Genomic DNA, 26,141 nt, shown 5'->3' with positions numbered 1-26,141 from the left:
CCTTGCCAGGGCGAGGGTAGCGGCTTCTCGCCGTAGGCCGGCTGGCGCTATCCCTGCTAGGACTGGCAGGTAGAACACGGGGGTGGGTTTCAGGCAGCCACTTATGATCCGGAGGGCATTGTTGATGGCCGTATCGACCTTCTTGGCATGTGGGCTTCTACACCAGGTTGGGGCACAGTACTCAGCTGCAGAGAATACGAGGGCTTGTGTGGAGATACGTAGTACCTTGGCCGAGGCCCCCCAGGTTGTACCAGCTAGGCGCCGGATGAGTGAGACCCTTGCTGTTACTTTAGCCCTCACTTCATCCAAATGTTGTTTGTAGGACAGTGTCCTGTCCAAGCATACGCCCAGGTACTTTGGGGCCTGCTGGAACTCCAGGGGTTTGTTGTCCACTAAGATCTCCAGCTCCCTTCTTGCTTCCCTGTTGCAGAGGTGGAATGCTGCTGATACAGTCTTTCCCTTACTGAGCTGCAGTCGCCAGCTCCGAAGGTAGGCAGCCAGGACGTCCATGTCCCGATTGAGACCCTCTTCAACCGCCTTCCATGTGGGCCGGTGTAGCATGATGGCTAGGTCATCCGCGTATCCATACCTTCTAGATGTCGTCACCGGTAGGTCAAAGATGTAGATGTTGAAGAGCATCGGTGAGAGGACAGACCCTTGTGGGACCCCGTTTCTCAGCCTCCTGAGCCTGCTGCGCTGGCCATCACTGGTCTGGAGAATGAAGCTGCGGTTTGACAGCATCAAATCCAGTCCCTTAAGGGCACATGTGGAATCCATTTTTTAGATGACATCGTCATAATTAAACATGAGCAGCATGGTGATCTTCACTAGAGTATGTTTGGCAAAGCTTGTGAATGAAGCTTTATTACCGTAGAGGAACACCAATCTGACCTTAACTTTGGCCTGCACGTTATTGATGTGAGTCTTGAAGGAAAGTTATTGGCCCAAGTATTTGTATGCACTGACAAACTGTAATTCTGAGCCATCAGCATAAGTAACCCAAGGGGGACAAGGGACATTGTTTGGATTTTGGCCCAAACATTCTACTGAAATGGCTGTGTGCCAGTTCACCGAATATATAAAATGTAGTTTGGTTGAGGGCAAAATATGTTGGAGTCATATTTTTTGATTTTAGAAATGCTTTTGACACTGTAAATTAACTAGTTTTGATAAAAAAATTAAAACAATTTCATGTATCAAAACAAACCATAAATTGGTTTAAATCATATCTTGAAGTGCGACAACAATGTTTTTAAATAAATGGTGTAAAATCCGAAATAATAAATTGGGATTTGGGTGTGCCACAAGGATCTATTTTGGATCGGCTGCTTTTCAGTATATATATAAATGACCTCCCCAATATTTGCAAAAATACCATCTGCCAAATGTATGCAGATGATAAAATCATTTATGTGGCAGCACACACCCCTCAACAGGCCTCAGAGATATTAAACAGACAGTAAGCTGAAGTATCAATAACTTAAAAATAACTGTTTAACCCTGAATAATAAAATAACGGTTGCAATGTGTTTCTCTTTGAAGAAACAATCACTAAATGAAATTCAGGTCAACATTAATCAAAATAAAATAGAGCAGGTAAAGAAATTTAAATATCTGTGTGTTATTTTGGACCATAAGCAAAAATTTGATGGCCATATTAAAAAAATGACTAAAACCATGAAAATAAATATAAATTGTTTCAGGCTGTTTAGACCTTGTTTATCTTTTCAAGCTGCACAAGTTTTCATGCATGCAATGATTTTATCACATGTGTCGTATTGTGCCATTGTCAGGAGACAGGCCACAAAATGTGAAGTCAAGACTATGTTGTCCTCATATATAAACAAAAACTAAAATATAAAATTGTTATACATTTCTCCTTTTTAAAAAAGCTATTTTTATATGTCTTAATGGATTAGCCGCTGATGTAATGTGTAAAGAAATACAAAGATACAGACAGTAGTGAAGGTGTGCGGACTTGAGCTGCGGTCAGTGGGAGCTGTAGCGTGAAAAGGTGCCAGACGACTCTGGGTCAGTCTGCGTTCTCAGGGAAGGCCTCACATCCGTGGAACTCTTTGCCATTGGAGTTAAAGTCACGGTCGGACATGAAACTTTTCCCCAAAAAACAGAAAAAGTGGCTTAAGGAAAATAAGAGTGAGCACTTTTTCTCACTGCCACTCATCGAGGGCGGACACTCCCTTTCCCTCTCCCTTATCTCTCCTGCTTGCTTATTTGTCTTGTCTTGTCTTGTCTTAACTTTCTTGTTGCCTCTTTTTGCACTGCTCTCCAAATCTAAACAATGGAACTAATTAACTGGCCTCTCCACGAAATTGACAAGCTCTTGGGTTTGGGGGAACCTGCCTGTCTTGACGGAGCGGTTGTTGCTGGACACACGACAGACTCTTGGGAGAAGAAGGAGTGCCGCGTACCTGGCGACCCTTTCAGTCGAGGACGTGAAGATATCCACCTATTCACAATTATGACAACTGCACATCTGCTGATTGGAGTAAGCGTTGCTCTGGTTTGTCAACAAATTGGAAGTTGCTGGCAGCCTTCTAAGTACCCCAAAGCTGCCACAAATGATTGGAGGGTGCAGGCAGAACTGTGGATGGTCTGCTCTGCAGGATGAATTTGAGGACCAGTAATAGACAATTAAGAGTGAAAAGCAAATGATATTTTCGCTCGCAAACAAATCATTCTAATTTGGATTGTTTCCCTGGCTTCGAGACTCTCCCGAAGGATAGTGCGACGAAGACACAACAAACTCCCTTCTTGTCTCTCATGGACACACACCTGTTGTTGTTGACTTTCGACTGACTGGCGGTTGCAAGAGCACCAAGGTTGTGGAACAGAGACACTCTGCAGGCTTACACACACACACATGCATCCACGAAAAATACACACCCCACATCCCCCACCCCCATCCAGCGCTTTCAATGCTTGAATCCTTTAGGGGTGATGGACGGCTGAGCAGCGCTTAGATAGCAGCAGCCTGCCCTCCGTAGCCCCCACTCCCTCCCCTCTGTTGCGAGTCTTGTGAATTCTTTGTAACTTTTTTATGTGTGCTATGACTATTGAGGTTTTTTTTCTGGCCTCAATCTGGACCCCCTCCAGCCTAAGGCTAAATATTTTTTTTACTCAACCCCCGACCCAATGTTTACCTGTTTCGCACCTTTTTTCCCCTACCTTTTTCGATTCCTTGTATGTCTTGTACATGTGAAGAATTGACAATAAAGCTGACAGTTGAGTTGAGTTGAGTTGAGTTGTATGGACGAATGGGGCCAATTATAATTTTTAATGTATTTTAATTTTGTACTTGTCTTAATCCTTTTGTATGTGTTTTTTAAATTTTTTAATTTAGTTTTGTTAATTAATCAGTCCAACAAAATAATACACAATAATACCATAATAATACAATTCCAATTCCAAAACCAAACCCAGCAACATTCAGAATAGCAATCAACAGAGCAATTGAGAGGACACACAAACATGACACAAAACAATCCAAAAGTAGTCAAACAAAAATGAATAATATCAACAAAAGTATCAATATTAATAAGGATTCCAACATAGCAGTGATTCTAAATCCCTCATTTACATTATCGTCACAGCCATTTATAAAAAATAAAATAACATAAAAACATTTAAAAAATGAACAGTTGTGTCACAGTGGCTTACACTTGCATCACATCTCATAAGCTTGATGACACATTGTGTCCAATATTTTTCACAAAGATAAAATAAGTCATATTTTAGATTAATTTAATAGTTAAAACAAATTTAAATAATGGATCCCATATTCCAATATATGTGTCAGAACATGGACTATGATGCAGTTTCCTGCGTGGGTTGCTTTCCCGAGATGCAAACGAACTTAAGCAAACATGGCGTGGAGGTAAAAACATGATTTTATTCTACACTAACAAAACTCAAAAAAGGTATAAACAAAAGGCGCTCCCAGCGGAGGTAAAAACTTGACTATGAAAAACAAAAGACATGCACTTGGGCATAAAAACTATAAACATTAAATCAAAACTTACTTGGCATGAGATGAAACAAGAACTAGGGTAAACAGGTGCAGAGCATACATTTGTGTGGAGAAGGTGATGTCGCCAGGAAGACCAACAGAAAAAGACAGGCTTTAAATAACAGTGACATGATCAGTGGAAACAGGTGTGTGACTCGAAACGTGAAACAGGTGCGTGACAAGACAGGTGAAAACTAATGGGTGACCATGGAAACCAAACCAAACAAGGAAGTGCAACCAGGAACTAAAAAGAGTCAAAAAAACAGACACATGGCCAAAACAAAAACATGAACAGACATGACAATATGACTCATTATTATCTAAACTAAATGTATTTTTTTCTACTTATATCCTCTCCATAGCCTTTCTTCACCTTTTTTTTAAAAGCCTAACCAGGGACAAGGGTTGCAAATTAGCCTGTGGCTTAAAGCTTTATGTACTTTGACATCAGTTACCTATGGGTAGCAATGTTTTATTGTACTGTCCCTGGCAAATAAATAAATAAATTAATACAAATAAAATTAAACCACATGCATTTGGTCCTATTTGAATTGACATGCAAAGGTCATAACAATATTTCTCAGTAAAAGTGAGGCTGCTATAAAGGGTGATTGCTGCATAGTAGAGTGAAGGACCAAATAAATACACTGTAGATGATGGTATCGTCAGCATTAGGATGTATCCGGGAGGCGCCAATAGCCTTGGCCACATCATGGAGAAAATAACATTGGGCCCAAGATGAAACCATGTGGCACACGTTTAGATATGTTAAGCAGATCTGACACAGTATTTTCAGACTTCACTTGTATGTGGTTATTGAGGTTGCTGACAAACCAGTTGATGCAACTCTTGGACAAGCCAATACTAAAGTGTCTATTTAAGAGGATGTTATGATCTAATCTAAGAAGACAGCTATGCAGACCAGTTAATTGTCCATGGACATGATGATATCATCAAGGACCTTAAAAGTATAGCGATGATACATCCAAGGCCAGTTCTGAATCCTGACTGTAAATGTTTCTACACTGCCTAAAAGCAAGCCAGTCAACAGGTGACTTAGAGGCTCTGGCTCTGCTCCATAAAGTATCTACGTACTATTATAAGTTGTGTAGCAATATTGACAATCACATTAGCATGGTGACGCATCGATATCAACATTATTTGCTCAAATGACTAACAGGACAAGTAATTAAAAAAAAATTATTAAAAAAAGTGAAGAAATTGTCCTTTCTGAGCTGATTATTTAATGCTGTAAATCTAGCGTCTAACCATCTTTGTAAATATTAATATTTGCACTAAAATGATGGCCAAAATAACACTTGAAAATGAAGACCTTTGTGCTGTTTACACATTGTAAAGTGTTACTAGACAGATGTTGACTGTGAGTTACTGTAATTACTTTGTATTGTCTTTCTTTTTGTGTTTTATTCAGATCAGTAAGCAGCAGCTGCAGACAGTCAAAGAGCGTTTCCAGGCATTCCTCAATGGAGAAACCCAGATTGTAGCAGATGAGGCGTTCGTCAACGCCGTCCAGAGCTACTATGAGGTGAGTAAGGAAAGAAAACATCCATAATCACATTCACAGAATTAATCAGAATCTGAATAATTTTTTGTTGGCCAAGTTTTTAAGCCAATAAACAAAATAATTAACAAACAACAACTGTCATTTTTAATATTTCATTATTTTCATTTGAAAGTACATGGTGTTATACAAGAGCTAAAACCGAGAATTGTTGATCGATTAAGGGAGCTGGGGTCTCATGTACAAAGCTTGCGTTTGCTCAAAATCCTGCCGAATGCCCTTTTTCAAGGCAAAGTTGAGATGTATCAAAACTGACGTTGACAGGGAAATATGCGCTGCCTCATGGCAACTTCATAGTTGTCGTGCACACATTTCTACAGGCTGTGGATATTTCAGCTTCCCACATAAGAGATGTTGCGTAACAGTTCACATAAAAGAGTGCCAACTTTTACTCCTCAGACTGATTAATGTGTCTATCAAACACTAATGAACATTTTGGCTCGGCTACATTTGATTTTAACAAAGTAAAAAAGATAGAGGCAAAGACATAAACAATTTTTTTCGCCAATGCATGTAATGTTTCATATTGATATTATATTTGTGAAGAAAAGGCCTGTGCCGATATTCAATAAGTCAATTAACCGATGATAAAGGAAAATTAAGTCGGTAAGTTTTCCAGCGTCGATAAATCACCATGTGCTTGTTTCAAGCAGTGTTGGCGCTAGACATTTTCAAAACGGGGTCCCAGGGACCCATCAAGTCATAAAAATGGGGTCCCAAAGTAAATTTTTGGGGTCCCACTTTTTTGTAAGCGTTTTGAAAACAAAAGATAAATGTATGCATAATACTGTTATATCTCACATTCTATATTGTGTTTTGGAAAAAAGTTGTCATAAATGATATGTTTTTTAAAAAATGTTTATGTTGTTTTTTTGTTTGTTTGTTTTCTGCCCTTTTTTGTCGAAGAAAACTATTTTTTTTTATGGCGAACACACAAAATATGCAAAATCTTCCACAAAAAATATTTTTCAAAGTGGAATATTCGACAGGCGGATCGGTGCGGCGTCTTCAGTAATGCGAATGCTGTATCGATTCGTTGTGGTGAAGAAGGAGCTGAGCCAGAAGGCAAAGCTCTCAATTTACCGGTCGATCTACGTTCCCATCCTCACCTATGATCATGAGCTTTGGGTTATGACCGAAAGGACAAGATCACGGGTACAAGCGGCCGAAATGAGTTTCCTCCGCCGGGTGGCGGGGCTCTCCCTTAGAGATAGGATGAGAAGCTCTGCCATCCGGGGGGAGCTCAAAGTAAAGCCGCTGCTCCTCCACATCGAGAGAAGCCAGATGAGGTGATTCGGGCATCTGGTCAGGATGCCACCCGAACGCCTCCCTAGGGAAGTGTTTAGGGCACGTCCGACCGGTAGGAGGCCACGGGGAAGACCCAGGACACGTTGAGAAGACTATGTCTCCCGGCTGGCCTGGGAACGCCTCGGGATCCCTCGGGAAGAGCTGGACGAAGTGGCTGGGGAGAGGAAAGTCTGGGCTTCCCTACTTAGGCTGCTGCCCTCGCGGATAAGCGGAAGAAGATGGATGGATGGATGGATGGAATATTTGATGTGAAGTAATCAGAGCCTTGAATAGGTCAATAATTCATAAAAACATTGATTATGATTCAATATTATGTTTCGAGCAATGACAGTTTTAAAGAAAAAAACCAGCTTTGTTTTATTAGTCAACATCGCAACTTTTTATAAATTACATTTCACCTGTAAGCTTTTTTATTCCACTTTTGTTATGTTTTTGATTATTTTAATAGTATTTTTAGAATGTGCCGTGGGCCTTTAAAACATTAGCTGCGGGCCGCAAATGGCCTCCGGGCCACACTTTTGACACCCCTGCTATAGATGATAAAAAATGTAATCTGATAAGTCTATGGATAAAAAGCAGAGCCTGGCGAAGCATGCGCGTTTATCATAACGCACAGTCAGCATCTCTGCTTCAGTAAACAATGATGGGGATGACGTCACTGTCAGCGATGCAAGTGACACATGCTAACTTGTCAGCCACTTCTCCAAGAGACTCCTTTTGAACACTTCACATTAACACTTCAAAAGGCACATATTTGCCCCGTTTTTTGACCTGCAAAGTATGTTTTTGGGGTGGAGGCCCCAAATTCCTTTTATAGAGAATAAAAACCTTTCAGATGAGCAATATTGTATGATAAATAATACAATACAATGTACTATACAACTACGGTACTTTTAAGAAGTAATGTAATGATAATAATGTTATTTACCATGGAGAGTGGAGTTCTACAGTATGTCCTTTGAGCTGCTTCTTCGTCAAACACACAATCAGCAGCTTTTTTAAACTTAATGGATACATTTTAACGTTCTTGCTGTCGTTTTTAACTCATTCTGCTTCAGTATGGTGCAGTCCAGCAGTGCTACGCTCCAACTGCTATACGTTCTTGTCCTGTTTTTGATGATTTCTCTCTTAAATAACATGAATATTATCCACTTATTCTTCTCAACACTGTCTTTTACTCTAATTTTTTCCTTCCCAAGCCTGGAAAAACAAAGTTATCTCTATCTCTAGCTAGAAGATAACGCTAGCGATTAAAATTGGCTGTTTTGGTCGGATCTTACTGTGTTCATTCTGACAAGGGCTATGACAGCTAGCAGTGGGGTGGCTCGTAACCCACATGTTTTCACTTTCTTAGTAGTATTACTATATCTAATGAACATTTTTTTAAATTTACAAGAAAACCTTCGTCGATTACTCAGCAACAAAAAAACATATTTGAAAAGGATGTCAATTTTGCAACACATGTAGCAATTCGATTCCGATTCTTGAGGTGACGATTCTCGATTCAAACTGATTCTCGCAATATATTATTTGGTATAGCAATTATAATAAAACCTTTTTAAAACAGCTTACAAAAGATCCTCTTGACTGCTGATATATACGCACAGTGAATAAGCGCAGTGATGGCCTATAAAACTTATTTTAAAAAATTGATTCTTAAAAAACAAAAAAATACACTTTTTATTTTTAAAATTATGAATCCATTCAGAATCTAAATAAATTTGAATCAAGATTTGGATGTGAATAAAAAAAATTATGCACCCCTGATATTTAAGTATACTTTCTGTACTGTTCTGTACTGGTAACTTCACTCATTTTAATAAACATGTGTAACAATTTCGATTTTGTTGACTCCAGGTTTTCCTGAAAAGTGACAGAGTATGTCGGATGGTGCAGAGCGGGGGATGCTCAGCCAGTGACTCTCGGGAGGTTTTTAAGAAGCACATCGAGAAGCGTGTGCGCAGTTTGCCAGAGATTGATGGCCTGAGCAAAGAGACTGTACTCAGCTCATGGATTGCTAAATTTGACACCATCTATCGTGGGGAGGAGGACCCAAGGAAACATCAGCAGAGACTGACTGCCAGCGCCGCCTCTGAACTCATCCTCAGCAAAGACCAGCTGTATGAGATGTTTCAGCAGATTCTGGGCATCAAGAAGTTTGAGCACCAACTCCTCTATAATGCTTGCCAGGTCAGTGTGCAATTGATAAGTATTAAAGGGGTCGTTTTGCATGTTCTCCCTGTGACTGCGTGGGTTCCCTCCGGGTACTCCGGCTTCCTCCCACCTCCAAAGAAATGCACCTGGGGATAGGTTGATTGGCAACACTAAATTGGCCCTATATGTGAACGTTAGTGTGAATGTTGTCTGTCTATCTGTGTTGGCCCTGCGATGAGGTGGCGCCCTGTCCAGGTTGTACCCCGCCTTCCTCCCGTGTGCAGCTGGGATAGGCTCCAGCGACCCCCCGCGACCCCGAAAGGGAAAAGCGGTAGAAAATGGATGAATGGATAAAACACTTTCTTGTTGTTTGCATAACCTGTAATGATGGTTCTTTGGTCAACATGTTGCATTGATCATGTTTTACGGACCGTTTTCAAGCTGCTTTCTGACCATCTTTGCGCCGTTTTGTGGGTGGTCTTATTTACCAGGCATCCCAAATGTCTGCTATATAGCAGAGTATCGCTATTTTTCTTGCCAAAGTGGGATTTTTTTAGATATCTGTATAAGACCGCTAACTCGGCCACTCTCTCGCGCACCATGGTTAGCTTGCAAACCATGAGCTAGCAGGCCGAATACAGCCGAGGGTACAGCCGAGTGCAGCCTACATTAACTGGCTTTTCCATGCTTTCCAGCGCACCATGGCTTGCTGGCTAGAGTCAAAACTATGGCTAGAGTCAAAGCTAGCTACGTGAGCCAGGCAGTAGGCTGAGTGCAGCCTGTGGTAACTGGCGTGTCCACGTTGTCTAAATTACTATTATTCTTTTCTAACATGTTGAGCAGGGATAACCTCTCTAAGAGAAGTGTGGTGGTGTTTTCGGAGCTAGCAACGCTAGGCTAAACTAGCCTGCGTGTGAAGCAATGAAAAATCAAAAAATGAAGGCTTTGAATGATTAAAAAAAATGTCAGGTTTGGATAGTATAGGTTAACTAGTGAAGCGGTAAAGAGGATGAAAGTAGTCAGTAGATGGGGAAAAGCAGGAGATATCCTTGTGGAAACACGAGTGCTTTAACACACATCCTGTTTCATGAATATATTGTTGTTGACCAGTAGATATTATGTAGTGAACTGTAATTACCCAGTGTGGGCTGCAGAGGGCATCGGCGGGCTTGCCGCAGTCTTTTACCTAGTCTGGGAGCGAAGAGGAAACAAGGTCAGACCACAGAACACTTTTCCACTTTGTATCAGTCCATCTTAGATGAGCTCAGGCCCAGTGAAGCCGACGGCGTTTCTGGGTGTTGTTGATAAACGGTTTTCGCCTTGCATAGGAGAGTTTTAACTTGCACTTACAGATGTAGCGACCAACTGTAGTTACTGACAGTGGGTTTCTGAAGTGTTCCTGAGCCCATGTGGTGATATCCTTTACACACTGATGTCGCTTGTTGATGCAGTACAGCCTGAGGAATCGAAGGTCACAGGCTTAGCTGCTTACGTGCAGTGATTTCTCCAGATTCTCTGAACCCTTTGATGAAATTACAGACCGTAGATGGTGAAATCCCTAAATTCCTTGCAATAGCTGGTTGAGAAAGGTTTTTCTTAAACTGTTCAACAATTTGCTCACGCATTTGTTGACAAAGTGGTGACCCTCACCCCATCCTTGTTTGTGAATGACTGAGCATTTCATGGAATCTACTTTTATACCCAATCATGGCACCCACCTGTTCCCAATTTGCCTGTGCACCCGTGGGATGTTCCAAATAAGTGTTTGATAAGCATTCCTCAACTTTATCAGTATTTATTGCCACCTTTCCCAACTTCTTTGTCACGTGTTGCTGGCATCAAATTCTAAAGTTAATGATTATTTGCAAAAAAAAAAAGTTTATCAGTTTGAACATCAAATATGTTGTCTTTGTAGCATATTCAACTGAATATGGGTTGAAAATGATTTGCAAATCATTGTATTCCATTTATATTTACATCTAACACAATTTCCCAACTCATATGGAAACGGGGTTTGTATGAACGCGAAGGGTAAAAAATAAATCCACCTACAATCTGATACATCTGATATATCACTAAACTTTAGAACTTTGTTGTAAAAATCTCCTTCCGTCTCTGTCCCTGACACCCAGGCTGGCCGCTCTGGAAACACTCTGTGGAAACGCTCCCCACCCACACTGCTTGGTGCCTCGTCTGAGCTGCTGTGACTTAGATTACTATAGTAACTAATTAGATTACCATAGTAACTAGTATATCATGCAAACGTGCAGATTGCAACTATTGAAATACTTTGTATAGTTCAAGACTTACGGTCATTTGAAAACATCACTGCACATCATAATGGCAGCTACAGTTTCCATCTTAAAGATCTAAAAAAAAAATTATTTGTGAATGTCCAGGGGGCAAGATTGAAAAGCTTAACAGGCCGCATTTGGCCCCCAGGCCTTAATTTGCCCAGGTGTGTATTAGAGTAGCTGTTCTCGTGAGTGTGTGTCGCGGTCCTGCCAGCTATACAATGCTAGTTTTGTGAAAACAAATAAAAGGCTGACTTGTGCAGTTATTCTGCCTCCTTCATATTTCCGCCGCCATTACAGTATAATCATGAATTTATGTAGTTTACATTTAATAAAAAGCTTCATTTTATAATTGAACAAAAAAACTTGTAACAGATATGCAATCTTACATCCATGACTTTACTAAGTGACTCACTAGTTCAACAAAAATATTTGTGTTTTTTTCCAATTACAATTATACTTTGTTATCAAATATAGCCATCACTATTTGTCTATAAAATTGTTATAACTATACCTGTGCCTAACATTGTAAGCTTATTAACGATGACGGAAACAATACACTGGTCTGTCCTCGTCTCCCACTGTGCTCCATACGCTTCTTCATATTACGGTACTGCAAAAAAAGCATGTTCCCCGAGGTCGCCCCCCGGTATTGCACCCTGCCTCCCCAGGGGGGCCCGCCCCACTATTTGAGATAGACTGCGTTAGGTGAATGTACTTGTTTGTTTGTTTGGGACGTTTATTGCAGCTTTTACTTTTGTGTGTTGAGCGGGTGAACCATTGCGCTTGGGAGTGCTGCCGTAGTTCTGGTTCCAAGACAGCTCGTCTGGTACCACACTATTGATATTTAGGCATATAATTACCCACCGCTCGTATGCACTGACTATAGGGTGAATTTAGATAGCTCCCGTCGGACGTTTAGGGAGAATAAGAGGAGCAACAAAACACACACACCTCTTTAAGAAAAATAAAAAGATTATATGTGTTTAGTGTGTAAAGTTTGGATTTTTGTAATTTTTTTAACATCGTGATTCGATAATAGACTCGAACTCGATAATTTCTTATCAAACATCATCCCTACTTATACAATATCACCGTTCAGTAGGGATGATGTTTGATAAGAAATGATCGAGTTCAAGCCTATTATCGAATCCTCTTATCGAACCGATTCCTTATCGATTCTCTTATCGAGTCCAGATAGGTTATTGTACATGGAAAAAAACACATAATAATTGGTTTAACAAGAGCTCACTTTTATTATATAAGAAACAAATAAAATCTAAAAAATAAATAAATATTGACCGTTGCCCCCCTAAAAAAATAAAATAAAATAAATAAATATTGACTGTTGTTACCCAAAGTATTTTAAGTGGGATTTTTAAGTAAAACAAATATATACAGTAACACAAAAACAACCTGTCTCTGTGATCACTATAGGTGTATAAATAATAATATAGTGTTAAATAAAATCAGTCCCCTGGGCACAAAACTGAAAATAATACAGCTCTCCAAAAAGTGCACTTCCGCTGCTATTTGACATAACTGTTTGTTATGATGCTTTGACATTTTTGCACTTTATTTCTTTATTGAAAGAAAATTCTATGAAGAGAAAAGTTGTTTGCAAATGTGGTTACAATGCTAAAAAATGAAAAGTTAAAGCTAAAAAAAGAAATACACTTTATTGAGTTAACATTATTTCTTTATAGGGGGAAAGATGTGATGTTTTGAGCTAGGAATATAACAAGTACACTACCCAGCATGCAACGGGAGTGACGAGCATGCGCGGTAGCCCCGAAAAGTGTTGTTGCATGTCGTCACCCGGCAGCTAAGAATGAGGTTATGAGCACGCTTTTAAAGTAAACGTCAAGAACTCAGCCAACACGCCTCGTCTGCATTATTTATAATTAGACAGACAACACATATACAGTGTGATTTTGTTTTGTTTACAAGGAAAGAAAAACAAAAGTTAAAAAAGGGAGATGTCATATATGTGTTTCACTCTAGTCCGTTATATTCCCAACCATAAAGAGTGGACGGTTAGAGCAGTATAGTTGCTCACTTGTACTTTATTGGCAACTTCCGTGCAGGTACAATTCCAGGTGACTCACTCACACTAGCCCGCTTACTTCCTGTACAGTGTGTCTCACTCTAAACGTTCCCCCCTGCAACATATATTAATATGCTGGAGTATCAATGTAACAATCATATTGTAACATTCTTTCTCTTTTTTTTTTCTTTTTTCAATAGAGATTACTTTACCTTAACCCTATCCTGCCTAATTATATAGAAAAACATTGTTTTGCAAAATACAATAAAACTTAGATTGTAGACATTCTATAAAACAGTTACAGTAGAACATGAAAGTATCATCTTACTTACAAACCAACCCAGGATGAAAACAAAAAAATAACAGTATCACCTGTCATTCTTTACCTTTACAGTATGGTTTTCTTTTTGTCTTAACAGAGAAATTTCACATCAAATAGCAAGATATTTGCATCTTCCCTTTTTTTTTTTTTTTTCCAAACACAACTAAAATAACATGTAACGCAGCAACTTGTTACAATTTTTTTTTTTTTTCAGCTTCAAAAGTCATTGTGTATAGTCTTTCAGAAAATGTGGACGAAAAACTCTACGACCTGCTCTGGTCACAGCAACCGACTGGTCATCTCTACATTGTTGAATATCCATCGTAGTCGTGTCATTGAATATTCCTGATTGTAGAGGCGGGGCAGGTGTTTCATGGCTGCGCCTGAGGTGTCAACGGTTCCTCCGCAGAACAGCACCTGACTCCAACTTCACCTCGTAAGACCTGGGGTGCACCTCCTTCACCACCTTTGCGACTTTCCAGACTTTACACGGCTCAAAGGGCTGAACTCTCACACTGTCTCCACTCTTGAGACCATCCAAGTCCTTGACTGAGCGGTTGTAATATCTTTCCTGCCTCAGTCTGTTGCCTTTCAGTCCCTGCTCACAGTCCATGACCCTTGGTGTCAAGAGGGTATCTTTTGTTGGCAGTAGGGTCCGAGTCCTCCTACTAAACAGTCTCTGTGCAGGGCTTGTCTCCAGGCCTTGACTGGGTGTGTTTCGATGATCAAGCATAGCCAAGTACGGATCTTGCCCGGCAGCTTCAGCTTTTAGCATAAGTCGCTTGGCTGTCTTTACAGCAGACTCGGCCATTCCATTGCTCTGTGGGTATCCCGGTGATGAAGTTCTGTGCACAAACTCCCACCTTAGGCTGAATCTCTGGAACTCTTCGGACGAATATTGTGGCCCATTGTCTGACACAACCACATCCGATATGCCATGTCTTGCAAAGTGAGCCTTCAGCTTATGAATTACAGTGCTGCTTTTTGTGTCCGGCAGGTAATCTACCTCCCAGAAATTGGAGCAATAATCTACTGTAATCAAATAATCCCTGTTTTTCCATTTGAACAAATCCGTTCCAACTTTGGCCCATGGTCTAAACACCATATCATGTGGTTTAAGTGTCTCTCTTGGCTGCTTGGGGTCTACTGATCTACAAATGTCACACTTTGAAACAAAAGTCTTTACCTGGTCATTCATACCATGCCAATATACACATTCACGTGCTCTCCTGAGACATCCCTCAACTCCTAAATGTGATGAATGAATGCGGCATGTAAGATCAGTTCTCAGTTTATCAGGTATAACTGCCCTTTCACCCCTAAATACAATACCATCCTGTACACTAAGTTCATCCTGAAATGAAAAATAGTGCTGAATGTCATGTTGCAGCTCCTGTTTAGTCCTTGGCCAACCTGGTAGGTGGAAAATGGCTTCTTTTCAGCGCCTTGTTCAGCGGTTTCGGATCAATGCAAATCCTAGGTCTTCCATTTGGTTTCGTCACTGTCACCATGCTGCTTATCCAGTCAGTGCTACATTCTACTGGTGCAATAATTTCTTTATTTTGTAGTTCTGCTAGTTCCTTTTTCAGTGGTGTCAGTAGAGCTACTGGCACTCTGCGTTTAGGCAGTTTCACTGGGGGTACACTTCTGTCCAGTTCTATGTGGTACTCCCCCTCCAGGCATCCCACACCACTGAAAACATCCTCATATTCCACTTTGATGTTTTCCAGTGTCATGCCTCCCTCGACGTTGTCCTCGACAGCACAATGTCCTTTAACAATACTGTCCATCGCCATAATGTTATCATTCTTCACAGGCCTTCCTGCCAATCAAAGGAAGCTTATCCTTCTGGTCCACCACTTGAAACTCCAATCTGTACAATTTATTATTGCGAGGATTTCTGATTTTTACCTTACACTTGCCCAGTGGCCACAGTTTGCTCTTGTTGTACATCAACAACACCTTTTCTGTTGGCTCCAACTGTGTGTTTGGGCTCAGCAGTTGAATAGGTATAACATTACAGGTGGCACCACAGTCTATTTGGAAGTCAACCATTTTTTGGTTCAGCAACATACCTGCGAAAAGTTGCTGACTTTGAGGTTTGTTCTCCTGCAAATGGTTCACCATTTCCTGGTTTTTACATGTTTCTGTTATTGTGGCGACATCCTCATATGCATCAGTCTCCTCTGTTACAGCATGCACGGCTCTCTGTCTTCTATTTTGTTCAGCGTGTGACCTACATTTGGCAGCAAAATGGTTGTCTTTGCCACATTTCTTGCATGTCTTACCAAAAGCTGGACACAACTTCTTGTTCCTTGCATGTGTTTTACCACAAAAATTGGCCCCTTTCGAGTATCATCCCTACCGTTAAGCACTTGCTGCAGGGGCTCAGTTACATTTACATTTAGCAGAATGAAGCACCGATAGCTACTAATTTTTGGTTTGGTTACTGCCGTTTTTTTTTTTTGTCACAGGTGCCATATTGAAACTAAGTTTCGGTGCCAAAACCTAGTGACCGGTGCAATGGATGCCAAGTGGATAAGGTTAATAATGTGAGAGTCCAGTCCATAGTGGGGCCAGCAGGGGATCCTCTTGTATGTAGACACATCAGAGCGCAGAGACGTCATCGACTGACGCATAAGGAGTGGTCCACCCCGAGTACCGACTTCATGTGAAAGTCCAGTGCATTGGGAGACCAGCAGGGGATCATCTTGAATGCAGACAAGTCAACAGCACAGAGACATTACCAACTACTGCAAAGAGGAGTGGTCCACACTGGTGTCTGACTTGGAACAGCTAGCGTGTCCTCCGTGGAGGCTGATCCGTTGTCACCTGATAACCTCTCCATGCAGGAGAGGGGGGCACAGCAGAAAAGAGAGACGGCAGATCAACTGAGCTAAAAAGTGGGAGTATACAAATGAGTTTTAAGATGGAACTTAAATGCTTCTACTGAGGTAGCATTTCTAGGGCACTTCGGAGTACTAGAGCCCGAATAGAAAACGCTCTAAAACCCGCAGACTTTTTTGGGGTGAACCATTATTGGCGTAATATGATCAAACTTTCTTGCTTTTGTCAAAAGTTTAGCAGCCACCTTTTGTACCAACTCTAATCTTTTAATGCTAGACATAGGGAGACCTGAAAATAATATGTTACAGTAATCGAGACGAGACGTAACAAACGCATGAATAAAGACCTCAGTGGCGGTGGTGGACAAAATGGGACACATTTTAGCGATATTACGGAGATGAAAAAAGGCTGTTTTAGTAACACTCTAATGTGTGACTCAAATGAGAGAGTCGGGTTGAAGATAATACCAAGATTCTTTACCGAGTCGCTTCGTGTAATTGTTTGGTTGTTAAATGTTAAGGTAGTATTATTAAATAGGTGCCGGTGTCTGGCAGGACCGATAATCAGCTTTTTTGTTTTCTTAGCGTTAAGATGCAAAAAGTTGCTGGACATCAATTGTTTAATTTCATTTAGACACGCCTCCAGCTGACTACAATCTGGCGTGTTGTTCAGCTTTAGTGGCATGTAGAGTTGGGTGTCATCAGCATAACAGTGAAAGCTAACACCGTAATTATTTATTTATTTATGATGTAACCTAGCAGCAGCATGTAGATGCTGAAGAGTGCAGGGCCAACAACCGAACACTGTGGAACTCTGCACGTTACCTTAACATACTCCGAGGTCACATTGTTATGGGAGACACACTGCATCCTGGCAGTAAGATAGGAGTTAAACCAAGAAAAGGCTAAAGCTGACATACCAATACCAGTACCAGAGGAAAGTGATAAGTTAATATAATTTAGCACTGACGGTTCTAATATTACAAACAGCTCCTTGATAAGTTTCCCAGGAAGTGGCTCAAGTAAACATGTTGTCCCATTTACAAGTCGCAGGAGTTCCTCTAATGTTATTTCTTCAAAAAGAGAGAGATTATTTTGGAGGGCAATATCCGTCGTTCATCCATTTGTATCTGCGTTAATAGAACCCAGTTGCAGCTGGACACGCAATGTTTAATCTCCTTTCTAATGAGTTAAATTTCCTTAGTAAATACTTTCATAAAGTCATCATCCGAGTGGGTGGACCTACTAGTGGGATTCCCTTGTTGGGTTAACGATGCTACTGTACTGAACAAATATTCAGGATCGTTTTTATTGAGGCGCATAAGATTGGAGTAGTAATTCAATTTTGGAAGTTTTTGTATGTTTTTTTAGACGGCTTTTTCATCAAAGTAGTACCGTATTTTTCGGACTATAAGTCGCATTTTTGGGGGAAATTTATTTGATAGAATCCAACACCAAGAATAGACATTTGAAAGGCAATTTAAAATAAATAAAGAATAGTGAACAACAGGCTGAATAAGTGTACGTTATATGACGCATAAATAACCAACTGAGAACGTGCCTGGTATGTTAACGCAACACATCATGGCAAGAGTCATTCAAATAACTAATAACATATAGAACATGCTATACGTTTACCAAACAATCTGTCACTCCTGATCTCGAAATCCGATGAAATCTTCCTTCCCGGTGTCGCCTCTGGTATGCGCCGTTTCCTTTCTTTCTGCTGCTCAGTCACCGTTTTCTGCTGCATATTTCACTACGTCCGGCTTGTAATCTGCAGTATATGATTTCCTTTTGGTGTCATTTTAGTTCAGCCCTTCTCAGTTTTTATAAGTTACCACCAATGTTGAAATAATCCATTTTAATAGCTACGGATGTAGCAGCAGTTAGCATCCCATGACCCACAATGCACTTCTGCCATGACGCACAATGCACTTCTGCCATGACCCGCCCCCGCCGAATTCTTATTGGTTGACGTGTGTGACGATTGCTGACGTGTGTGACGATTGCGGACATTTGCTTCGTCTCTTACGCAAATGAGATAAATAATATTATTTGATATTTTACGGTAATGTGTTAATAATTTCACACATAAGTCGCTCCGGAGTATATGTCGCACCCCCGGCCAAACTATGAAAAAAACTGCGACTTATAATCCGAAAAATACGGTAGAATCACCATTACCTGCATTGTTAGTCGCCTCGTGCTAGCGGTTTTTTTAAATTATTATCAAGAAGGCACAGAAAAGGGAAATACTTGTGTGCTTTTGTCTCACATAAGCATTGTGGATGACAAAAAAGTGCCATTCTCCTTTTAGAAAGACACAACCTTAGATTTATGCTCTTTTATATTTATATTTGATCATTATTAGTTTATTAGTTAGTTGTTCAAAAAACACAAGAACCGTCAAAAATACAACCAGCATAATAATTGTGCACGCTGTGTATTTATCCAAATCGACAACAAGTTTGTTTTTTTAAATAGTCAGTGTGAGGCTCTTACTGGGCAGCATCATGCTCTATGGCTGGTTTATTGTCAGTGGCAAAGGTGCACCGAACAAAGTGGATGGACTTTGAAGAGGGACCACTTCTGTCACCTGACTTCATAGCTGAAAGTTGAATTTTCCCAAAAAATCAGAACTGGTTTTGGAAATGAACAGAGCCGACTTTCCAAAAGCCCTAACCCAGCTCTATTGGCCATTAGTTCACTATACTTGTATAATATAAACACATGAACTCTTAGCTATTCTGCCAACCAGCCAGTGGAGTTGTGAAAGAAACACATCTCTCTTTAGCAAGCAGAATATTCACAGAGCATAGGTTTTACAAAGGGAGGGATGTCTTGTTATGGAAATGACGACTGATACCAGAAAACAAATTCAATTGCAGACCAATGCAGCGGATATGTTGTGATGGAAGAGCAAAGTGGGCGTACTTCCTTCATCAGATGGCTTTTAGCCATTAGGGTTGTGGTAGGGACTCAGCAGCCATCAAAAGCCTTTGGAAAAGTGAACTAGTCTGTGCCTGAAACAGCGAGAATGAAACCCCTGCTAAAGTGAAAATATTTAAATTCTTCATAACATAATTATTCATGCATCTTTGACTTTTTTTAATACTAGGGGTGGGAAAAAATATAAATATTTAATACCATAATTAGGGCTGTCAAAAATTCATCACACAAATAAAACACATTAATCATGCTTACATATTACGCAAAAAAGATTAAACGGTCATTGATTAGGTCAATGTATATGCCAGAGCAAAGATGAGTGAGGGGACTCAGACTAGTGTGCTCGCTGGCGAATTTCACTCCAAAATACATCCTGACTGGACTTAAAGGCCTACTGAAATGAAATGTTCTTATTTAAATGGGGATAGCAGGTCCATTCTATGTGTCATACTTGATCATTTCGCGATATTGCCATATTTTTGCTGAAAGGATTTAGTAGAGAACATCGACGATAAAGTTCGCAACTTTTGGTCGCTAAAAAAAAAAAGCCTTGCCTGTACCGGAACTAGCGTGACGTTACAGGTTGTGGAGCGCCTCACATCTGCACATTGTTTACAATCATGGCCATCAGCAGCGAGAGCGATTCGGACCAAGAAAGCGACGATTACCCTATTAATTTGAGCGAGGATGAAAGATTTGTGGATGAGGAAAGTGAGAGTGAAGGATTAGAGGGCAGTGGAATCGATTAAGATAGGGAAGATGCTGTGAGAGGCGGGTGGGACCTGATATTCAGCTGGGAATGACTAAAACAGTAAATAAACACAAGACATATATATACTCTATTAGCCACAACACAACCAGGCTTATATTTAATATGCCACAAATTAATCAGCTTAACAAACACCTCCTCCTCCTGTCCATTTAACCCACCAATACAACTCAAACACCCGCACAACACACTCAATTCCACAGCCCAAAGTACCGTTCACCTCCGTAAAGTTCATACAGCACATATATTTCCCCAAAGTTACATCCGTGACATGCACATAGCGGCACGCACGTACGGGCAAGCGTTTAAATGTTTGAAAGCCAAAGCTGCATACTCACGGTAGCGCGTCTGCTATCCAACTTAAAGTCCTCCTGGTTGTGTTGCTGCAGCCAGCCGCTAATACACCGATCCCACCTACAGCTTTCTTCTTTGCTGTCTTCATTGTTCATTAAACAAATTGCAAAAGATTCACCAACACAGATGTCCAGAATACTGTGGAATTTTGAGATGAAAACAGACGACTTAATAGCTGGCCACAATGGTATCCCAATATGTCCGCACAATCCGTGACGTCACGCGCAAACGTCATAATACCGAGACGTTTTCAGCAGAATATTTCGCGGGAAATTTAAAATTGCATTTTACTAATCTAACCCGGCCGTATTGGCATGTGTTGCAATGTTAAGATTTCATCATTGATATATAAACTATCAGACTGCGTGGTCGGTAGTAGTTGGTTTCAGTAGGCCTTTAAGATACAACTATTATCACGTTTTGAAGAAATAAATGACATGGATTTAAATACAATATTTAAAAAAACAAATGTCACATTTTGACAAAAAATTTAATTTGTGTCCAAATATTATATCTTATTAATTAATTAAATTATGTAAGGAAATAATAACTTGTGATTAATCTAAATTCAAAACGGTGATTAATTTGAATTTAAAACATAATAATTGGACAGCACAGGCATTAATATCAATAAAAACAACTTAAAAAATTTAAGTCAGGTTTTGGGCTGATTGTAATTTAGGAGCGATTTTTGCATTTTTGCACCAAAGTGTTGCTGTACTGGTGCGTTGCTGTAATGGGCAACACAGTACAATACGTTGACAGTTATGAAATATTTAATTCAATAATGAAAAATAAGTATTTAAATTGTGAAATAATTAATGGCATGTTTAAATAAATGCATGTTTACAATTTACATTAACGTAAATATTTATACATTTAGTTATACATTTATGTATTTGATTGCAATTTTAATTGACACATTTAAGTAATTATTTAAAATGTATTTAATAATTTCATTCTGTCCATTTTAACCCTTGTATAGCATTGAATCTCTAATTTCTGTGATGCCCCCCTAAGATGAAGAAAACATTTCACGGCCTCTCTCCCCACTCTCTGCCGCGACTATAAATAGTATCATTCGTCAATAAAATTGTAATAAGTACACCTTAGCATAACATTGTTTCCTAATTAATATTAAGGTTAACAACAAATATGAAAGTAGTACAGATCAACTCACAACAAAGAATAACTTAATTAACATTGTTTTTTTTGTGTGTAACAGAAAATATTAAAAGTGCATAATTTTGCCTGAAATGTTGTTAATTTTTTTTAAACTACAGGACAAACTTTTTTTGACCGACTGAACCATTTTATGCTGAAAAATAAGATTAAATAAACTCAATAAAGAATCCATTCAAATTGATCAGGAACATCATAAAGAAGTATAATATATAAAACAATATATTTAAAAAACCTATGAAACAAAAAATAATCCAACAATATTTGCAGATTTTTTTTATGAATAAAAATGAGAAAGTCAAGATTAATGACTACAATAAGAACATAGTGGACAGCTTTTCGAAGTTTACATTCCAATTACAATGTTAAAATTGACCAGAAATACAAGTTTATTGCATTTGAAAGGGTATATTTGCATTATTATCACATCAGCGGTTAAGTTGGTCTCAGTATAATGTTTATAGGCAATCATTTATAGGTCAACATATCATCCAGCAAAATTTGTTATCGGCCTAGGCCTAGTTTGGGATTTTTTCTTCATACAGAGCCGAATACATGGACACTCCCAACAGCTTTGATCTGCTTCAAAGTGGTTTCTATGGCAACTGTACACACACATCCTTCCCTTTCCTTCTGTTACTAGCATTTACAACTCCTATCTGAATAAAAGCTATGTTGTAGTGGCTTATTGATCCTTTTATAGAGAATATCATTGATAAATTGCAACTCATATGAGTGTGAATGTTGTCTATCTGTGTTGGCCCTGCGATGAGGTGGCGACTTGTCCAGGGTGTACCCCGCCTTCCGCCCGACTGTAGCTGAGATAGGCTCCAGCGCCCCCCGCGACCCCGAAGGGAATAAGCGGTAGAAAATGGATGGATGGATAAAGAAAATTGCATTTAAACTCCTCCACTTGAGGTAGCTTTACATTTGGATACGAGCCTCACAATGAATGAAAGTGTCAGCCAAAATTACCATCTCATCTGCAAATAGAAATGAACCTGGACACACTTTAGACTGACTGGACTCGCATGTTCATGATATGAATAAAAAGTGTCTTCGTCTCTTATTTTCCCCCAGCTGGACAACCCTGATGAACAGGCAGCCCAGATCAGAAGAGAACTGGATGGAAGGTTACAAATGGCAGACCAGATCGCCCGTGTAAGCGTACATTTACAATTGAATGGAATGACCATAGTGACACATAGTGACACATTGTTTATAAGAAAATGCTGCTACCAAGAGCAATCAGAAAAATTGATATTGATTAGAACATACACTCCTTCTCGGAGTTGTGATCACGCCAATTCAAGCAAATACAACTAAACCTTGTGAATAATGTGGCACAACTTTCTCCAAAGCCCCAACTTAGTCAAACATTTTAGCCAAACCAATCAGCGTCGTTTTTGACAATCAAATTTGTCTCTGAGCGGCTCTTAACGTGCACATCAAACGTATGATTTTTTCTTGTGTAGACGAAGCATAAACAACAATGTGTAACAATATATCAACTCTTTATTGCTCAAACGGCACAATTGTTGACCTGCTTCCGGTTTATGTTTATAGCGCTAAGCCTTCTGTTTAAACACTTTGTAGTTAACCAAAGACTTAAAAAAAATGGGACCCATTACCTCCCTGCTTGGCACTCAGCATCAAGGGTTGGAATTGGGGGTTCAATCACCAGAAATGATTCCCGGGCGCGGCACCGCTGCTGCCCACTGCTCCCCACTGCTCCCCTCACCTCCCAGGGGGTGAACAAGGGGATGGGTCAAATGCAGAGGACACATTTCACCACACCTAGTGTGTGTGACAATCATTGGTACTTTAACTTAACTTTAACTTTAAATGTACAGTGAAACCTCGATTCACGAATGTCTCTATTTGTGTTCTTTTTGTTCTACGAATATTTAGATCGAGCCGAATATGCCTCGGTGTGTGACCCATGTCTTGGTGTACAATTGCTTCATTAATTTTTTCTTTATTTATTAATTTTGTATGCCGCCCAAAGCTCTATGTGGGTAACAATAACAAATGATATTAATTGCGAGTTAATTCAATGTTGTAGAAAACAAATAAGCCTTAAAACGTTGCATTTTTTGTTGCAACTTTGTGAAAAAGCTTTCACAAATTCAGGCATTTCAGGCCGCACCAATCACGAAAAACGCCCGCAAAGTCCTGGAGGTACAATCCATATATTGTCTCCAATTAGGTTATTGTAAACGTCTAATCAATATGTTGACTTCCTGGTTTAAGCAGCTCGGCGGAAGATTCCCTAGGTTTGCGTCCAGAGAGATGGAGTCCTTGTTCATCGAAGAGATGCGCTCATCTGTCAACTTGCTGATGGCCAACCTGGAGAGCATGCCGGTGTCCAAAGGAGGAGAGTTTAAACTGCAGAAGCTGAAGCGAGGTCACAACACATCTATAATAGACATGGGCCAGGAGGACGAGAACACCCTATCCAAATCCGACGTGGTGTTGTCCTTCACCTTGGAGGTGATTAAGCTCCAAAATTTGGAATGCTGACTCATTGCTGACTCATTGTGTTAATCTCAAATCAAATCATGAGGGTGCCTACCGTTCAAAAGTTTGGGGTCACCCAAACAATTTTGTGGAATAGCCTTCATTTCTAAGAACAAGAATAGACTGTCGCGTTTCAGATGAAAGTTCTCTTTTTCTGGCCATTTTGAGCGTTTAATTGACCCCACAAATGTGATGCTCCAGAAACTCAATCTGCACAAAGGAAGGTCAGTTTTGTAGCTTCTGTAACGATCTAAACTGTTTTCAGATGTGTGAACATGACTGCACAAGGGTTTTCTAATCATCAATTAGCCTTCTGAGCCAATGAGCAAACACATTGTACCATTAGAACACTGGAGTGATAGTTTCTGGAAATGGGCCTCTATACACCTATGTAGATATTGCACCAAAAACCAGACATTTGTAGCTAGAATAGTCATTTACCACATTAGCAATGTATAGAGTGTACTTTTTTAAAGTTAAGACTAGTTTAAAGTTATCTTCATTGAAAAATAAGGACATTTTAATGTGACCCCAAACTTTTGAACGGTAGTGTATATATAATATATATGTATATGTATATATATATATATATATATATATATATATATATATATATATATATATATATATATATATATATATATATATATATATATATATATATGTATATATATGTATATATATATTTATAGTCGTGGTCCAAAGTTTACATACACTAGTAAAGAACATTATGTCATGGGTGTCTTGAGTTTCCAATAATTTCTACAACTCTTATTTTTTTGTGATAGAGTGATTGGAGCACATACTTGTTGGTCACAAAAAACATTCATGAAGTTTGGTTCTTTTATGAATTTATTATGGGTCTACTGAAAATGTGACCAAATCTGCTGGGTCAAAAGTATACATACAGCAATGTTAATATTTGATTACATGTCCCTTGGCAAGTTTCACTGCAATAAGGTGCTTTTGGTAGCCTGAATAATTTGGAAGTAATCCTCCTTTTTCATTGTCCCATTTACTCTCTGTAAAGCACCAGTTCCATTGGCAGCAAAACAGGCCCCACCACCATGCTTGACAGTAGGATTGGTGTTCCTGGGATTAAAGGCCTCACCTTTTCTCCTCCAAACATATTGCTGGGTATTGTGGCCAAACAGCTAAATTTTTGTTTCCTCTGACCACAGAACTTTCCTGCAGAAGGTCTTAACTTTGTCCATGTGATCAGCAGCAAACTTTAGACGAGCCTTAAATGGTACTTGTATAGCGCTTTTCTACCTTTTTAAGGAACTCAAAGCGCTTTGACACTATTTCTACATTCACTCATTCACACACACATTCACACACTGATGGCGGGAGCTGCAAGGCGCTAACCATGACCCATCATGGAGCAAGGGTGAAGTGTCTTACTCAAGGACGTGACTAGGATGGTAGAAGGTGGGGATTGAACCAGTAACCCTCAGATTGCTGGCACGGCCACTCTCCCAACTTCGCCACGCCGTCCCCCTCAAGGTGTCGCTTCTGGAGCAAGGGCTTCCTTCTTGCATGGTAGCCTCTCAGTCCATGGCGATGCAAAACACGCTTGACTGTGGACACTGACATCTGTGTTCCAGCAGCTTCCAATTCCTTGCAGACCTGCTTTTTGGTGGTTCTCGGTTGACTCTTGATCATCCTGACCAATTTTCTCTCAGCAGCAGGTGATAGCTCGCGTTTTCTTCCTGATCGTGGCAGTGACAAAACTGTGCCATGCACTTTATACTTACGAACAATTGTCTGCACAGTTGCTCTTG

General features: G+C 39.9%; 1 protein-coding gene across 4 annotated transcripts in view; it reads left to right on the top strand.

Moving 5' to 3' along the window:
- Window positions 1-26,141, top strand: part of LOC133651914 (calcium-dependent secretion activator 1) — a 304,205-nt gene that overhangs the window by 34,329 nt on the left and 243,735 nt on the right. For all 4 annotated transcript variants that reach the window (XM_062050168.1, XM_062050159.1, XM_062050151.1 and 1 more), the window contains exons 2-5: window positions 5,460-5,573; window positions 8,775-9,107; window positions 22,918-22,998; window positions 24,091-24,330. In XM_062050168.1, the coding sequence (XP_061906152.1) occupies window positions 5,460-5,573; window positions 8,775-9,107; window positions 22,918-22,998; window positions 24,091-24,330 (768 nt within the window). The remainder of the gene's footprint in view (window positions 1-5,459; window positions 5,574-8,774; window positions 9,108-22,917; window positions 22,999-24,090; window positions 24,331-26,141) is intronic.

The sequence above is a fragment of the Entelurus aequoreus genome, linkage group LG01 (genome assembly GCF_033978785.1).
Source record: "Entelurus aequoreus isolate RoL-2023_Sb linkage group LG01, RoL_Eaeq_v1.1, whole genome shotgun sequence".
Lineage (NCBI taxonomy): Eukaryota > Metazoa > Chordata > Actinopteri > Syngnathiformes > Syngnathidae > Entelurus > Entelurus aequoreus.
This window is presented reverse-complemented; position numbering and strand designations above follow the sequence as displayed.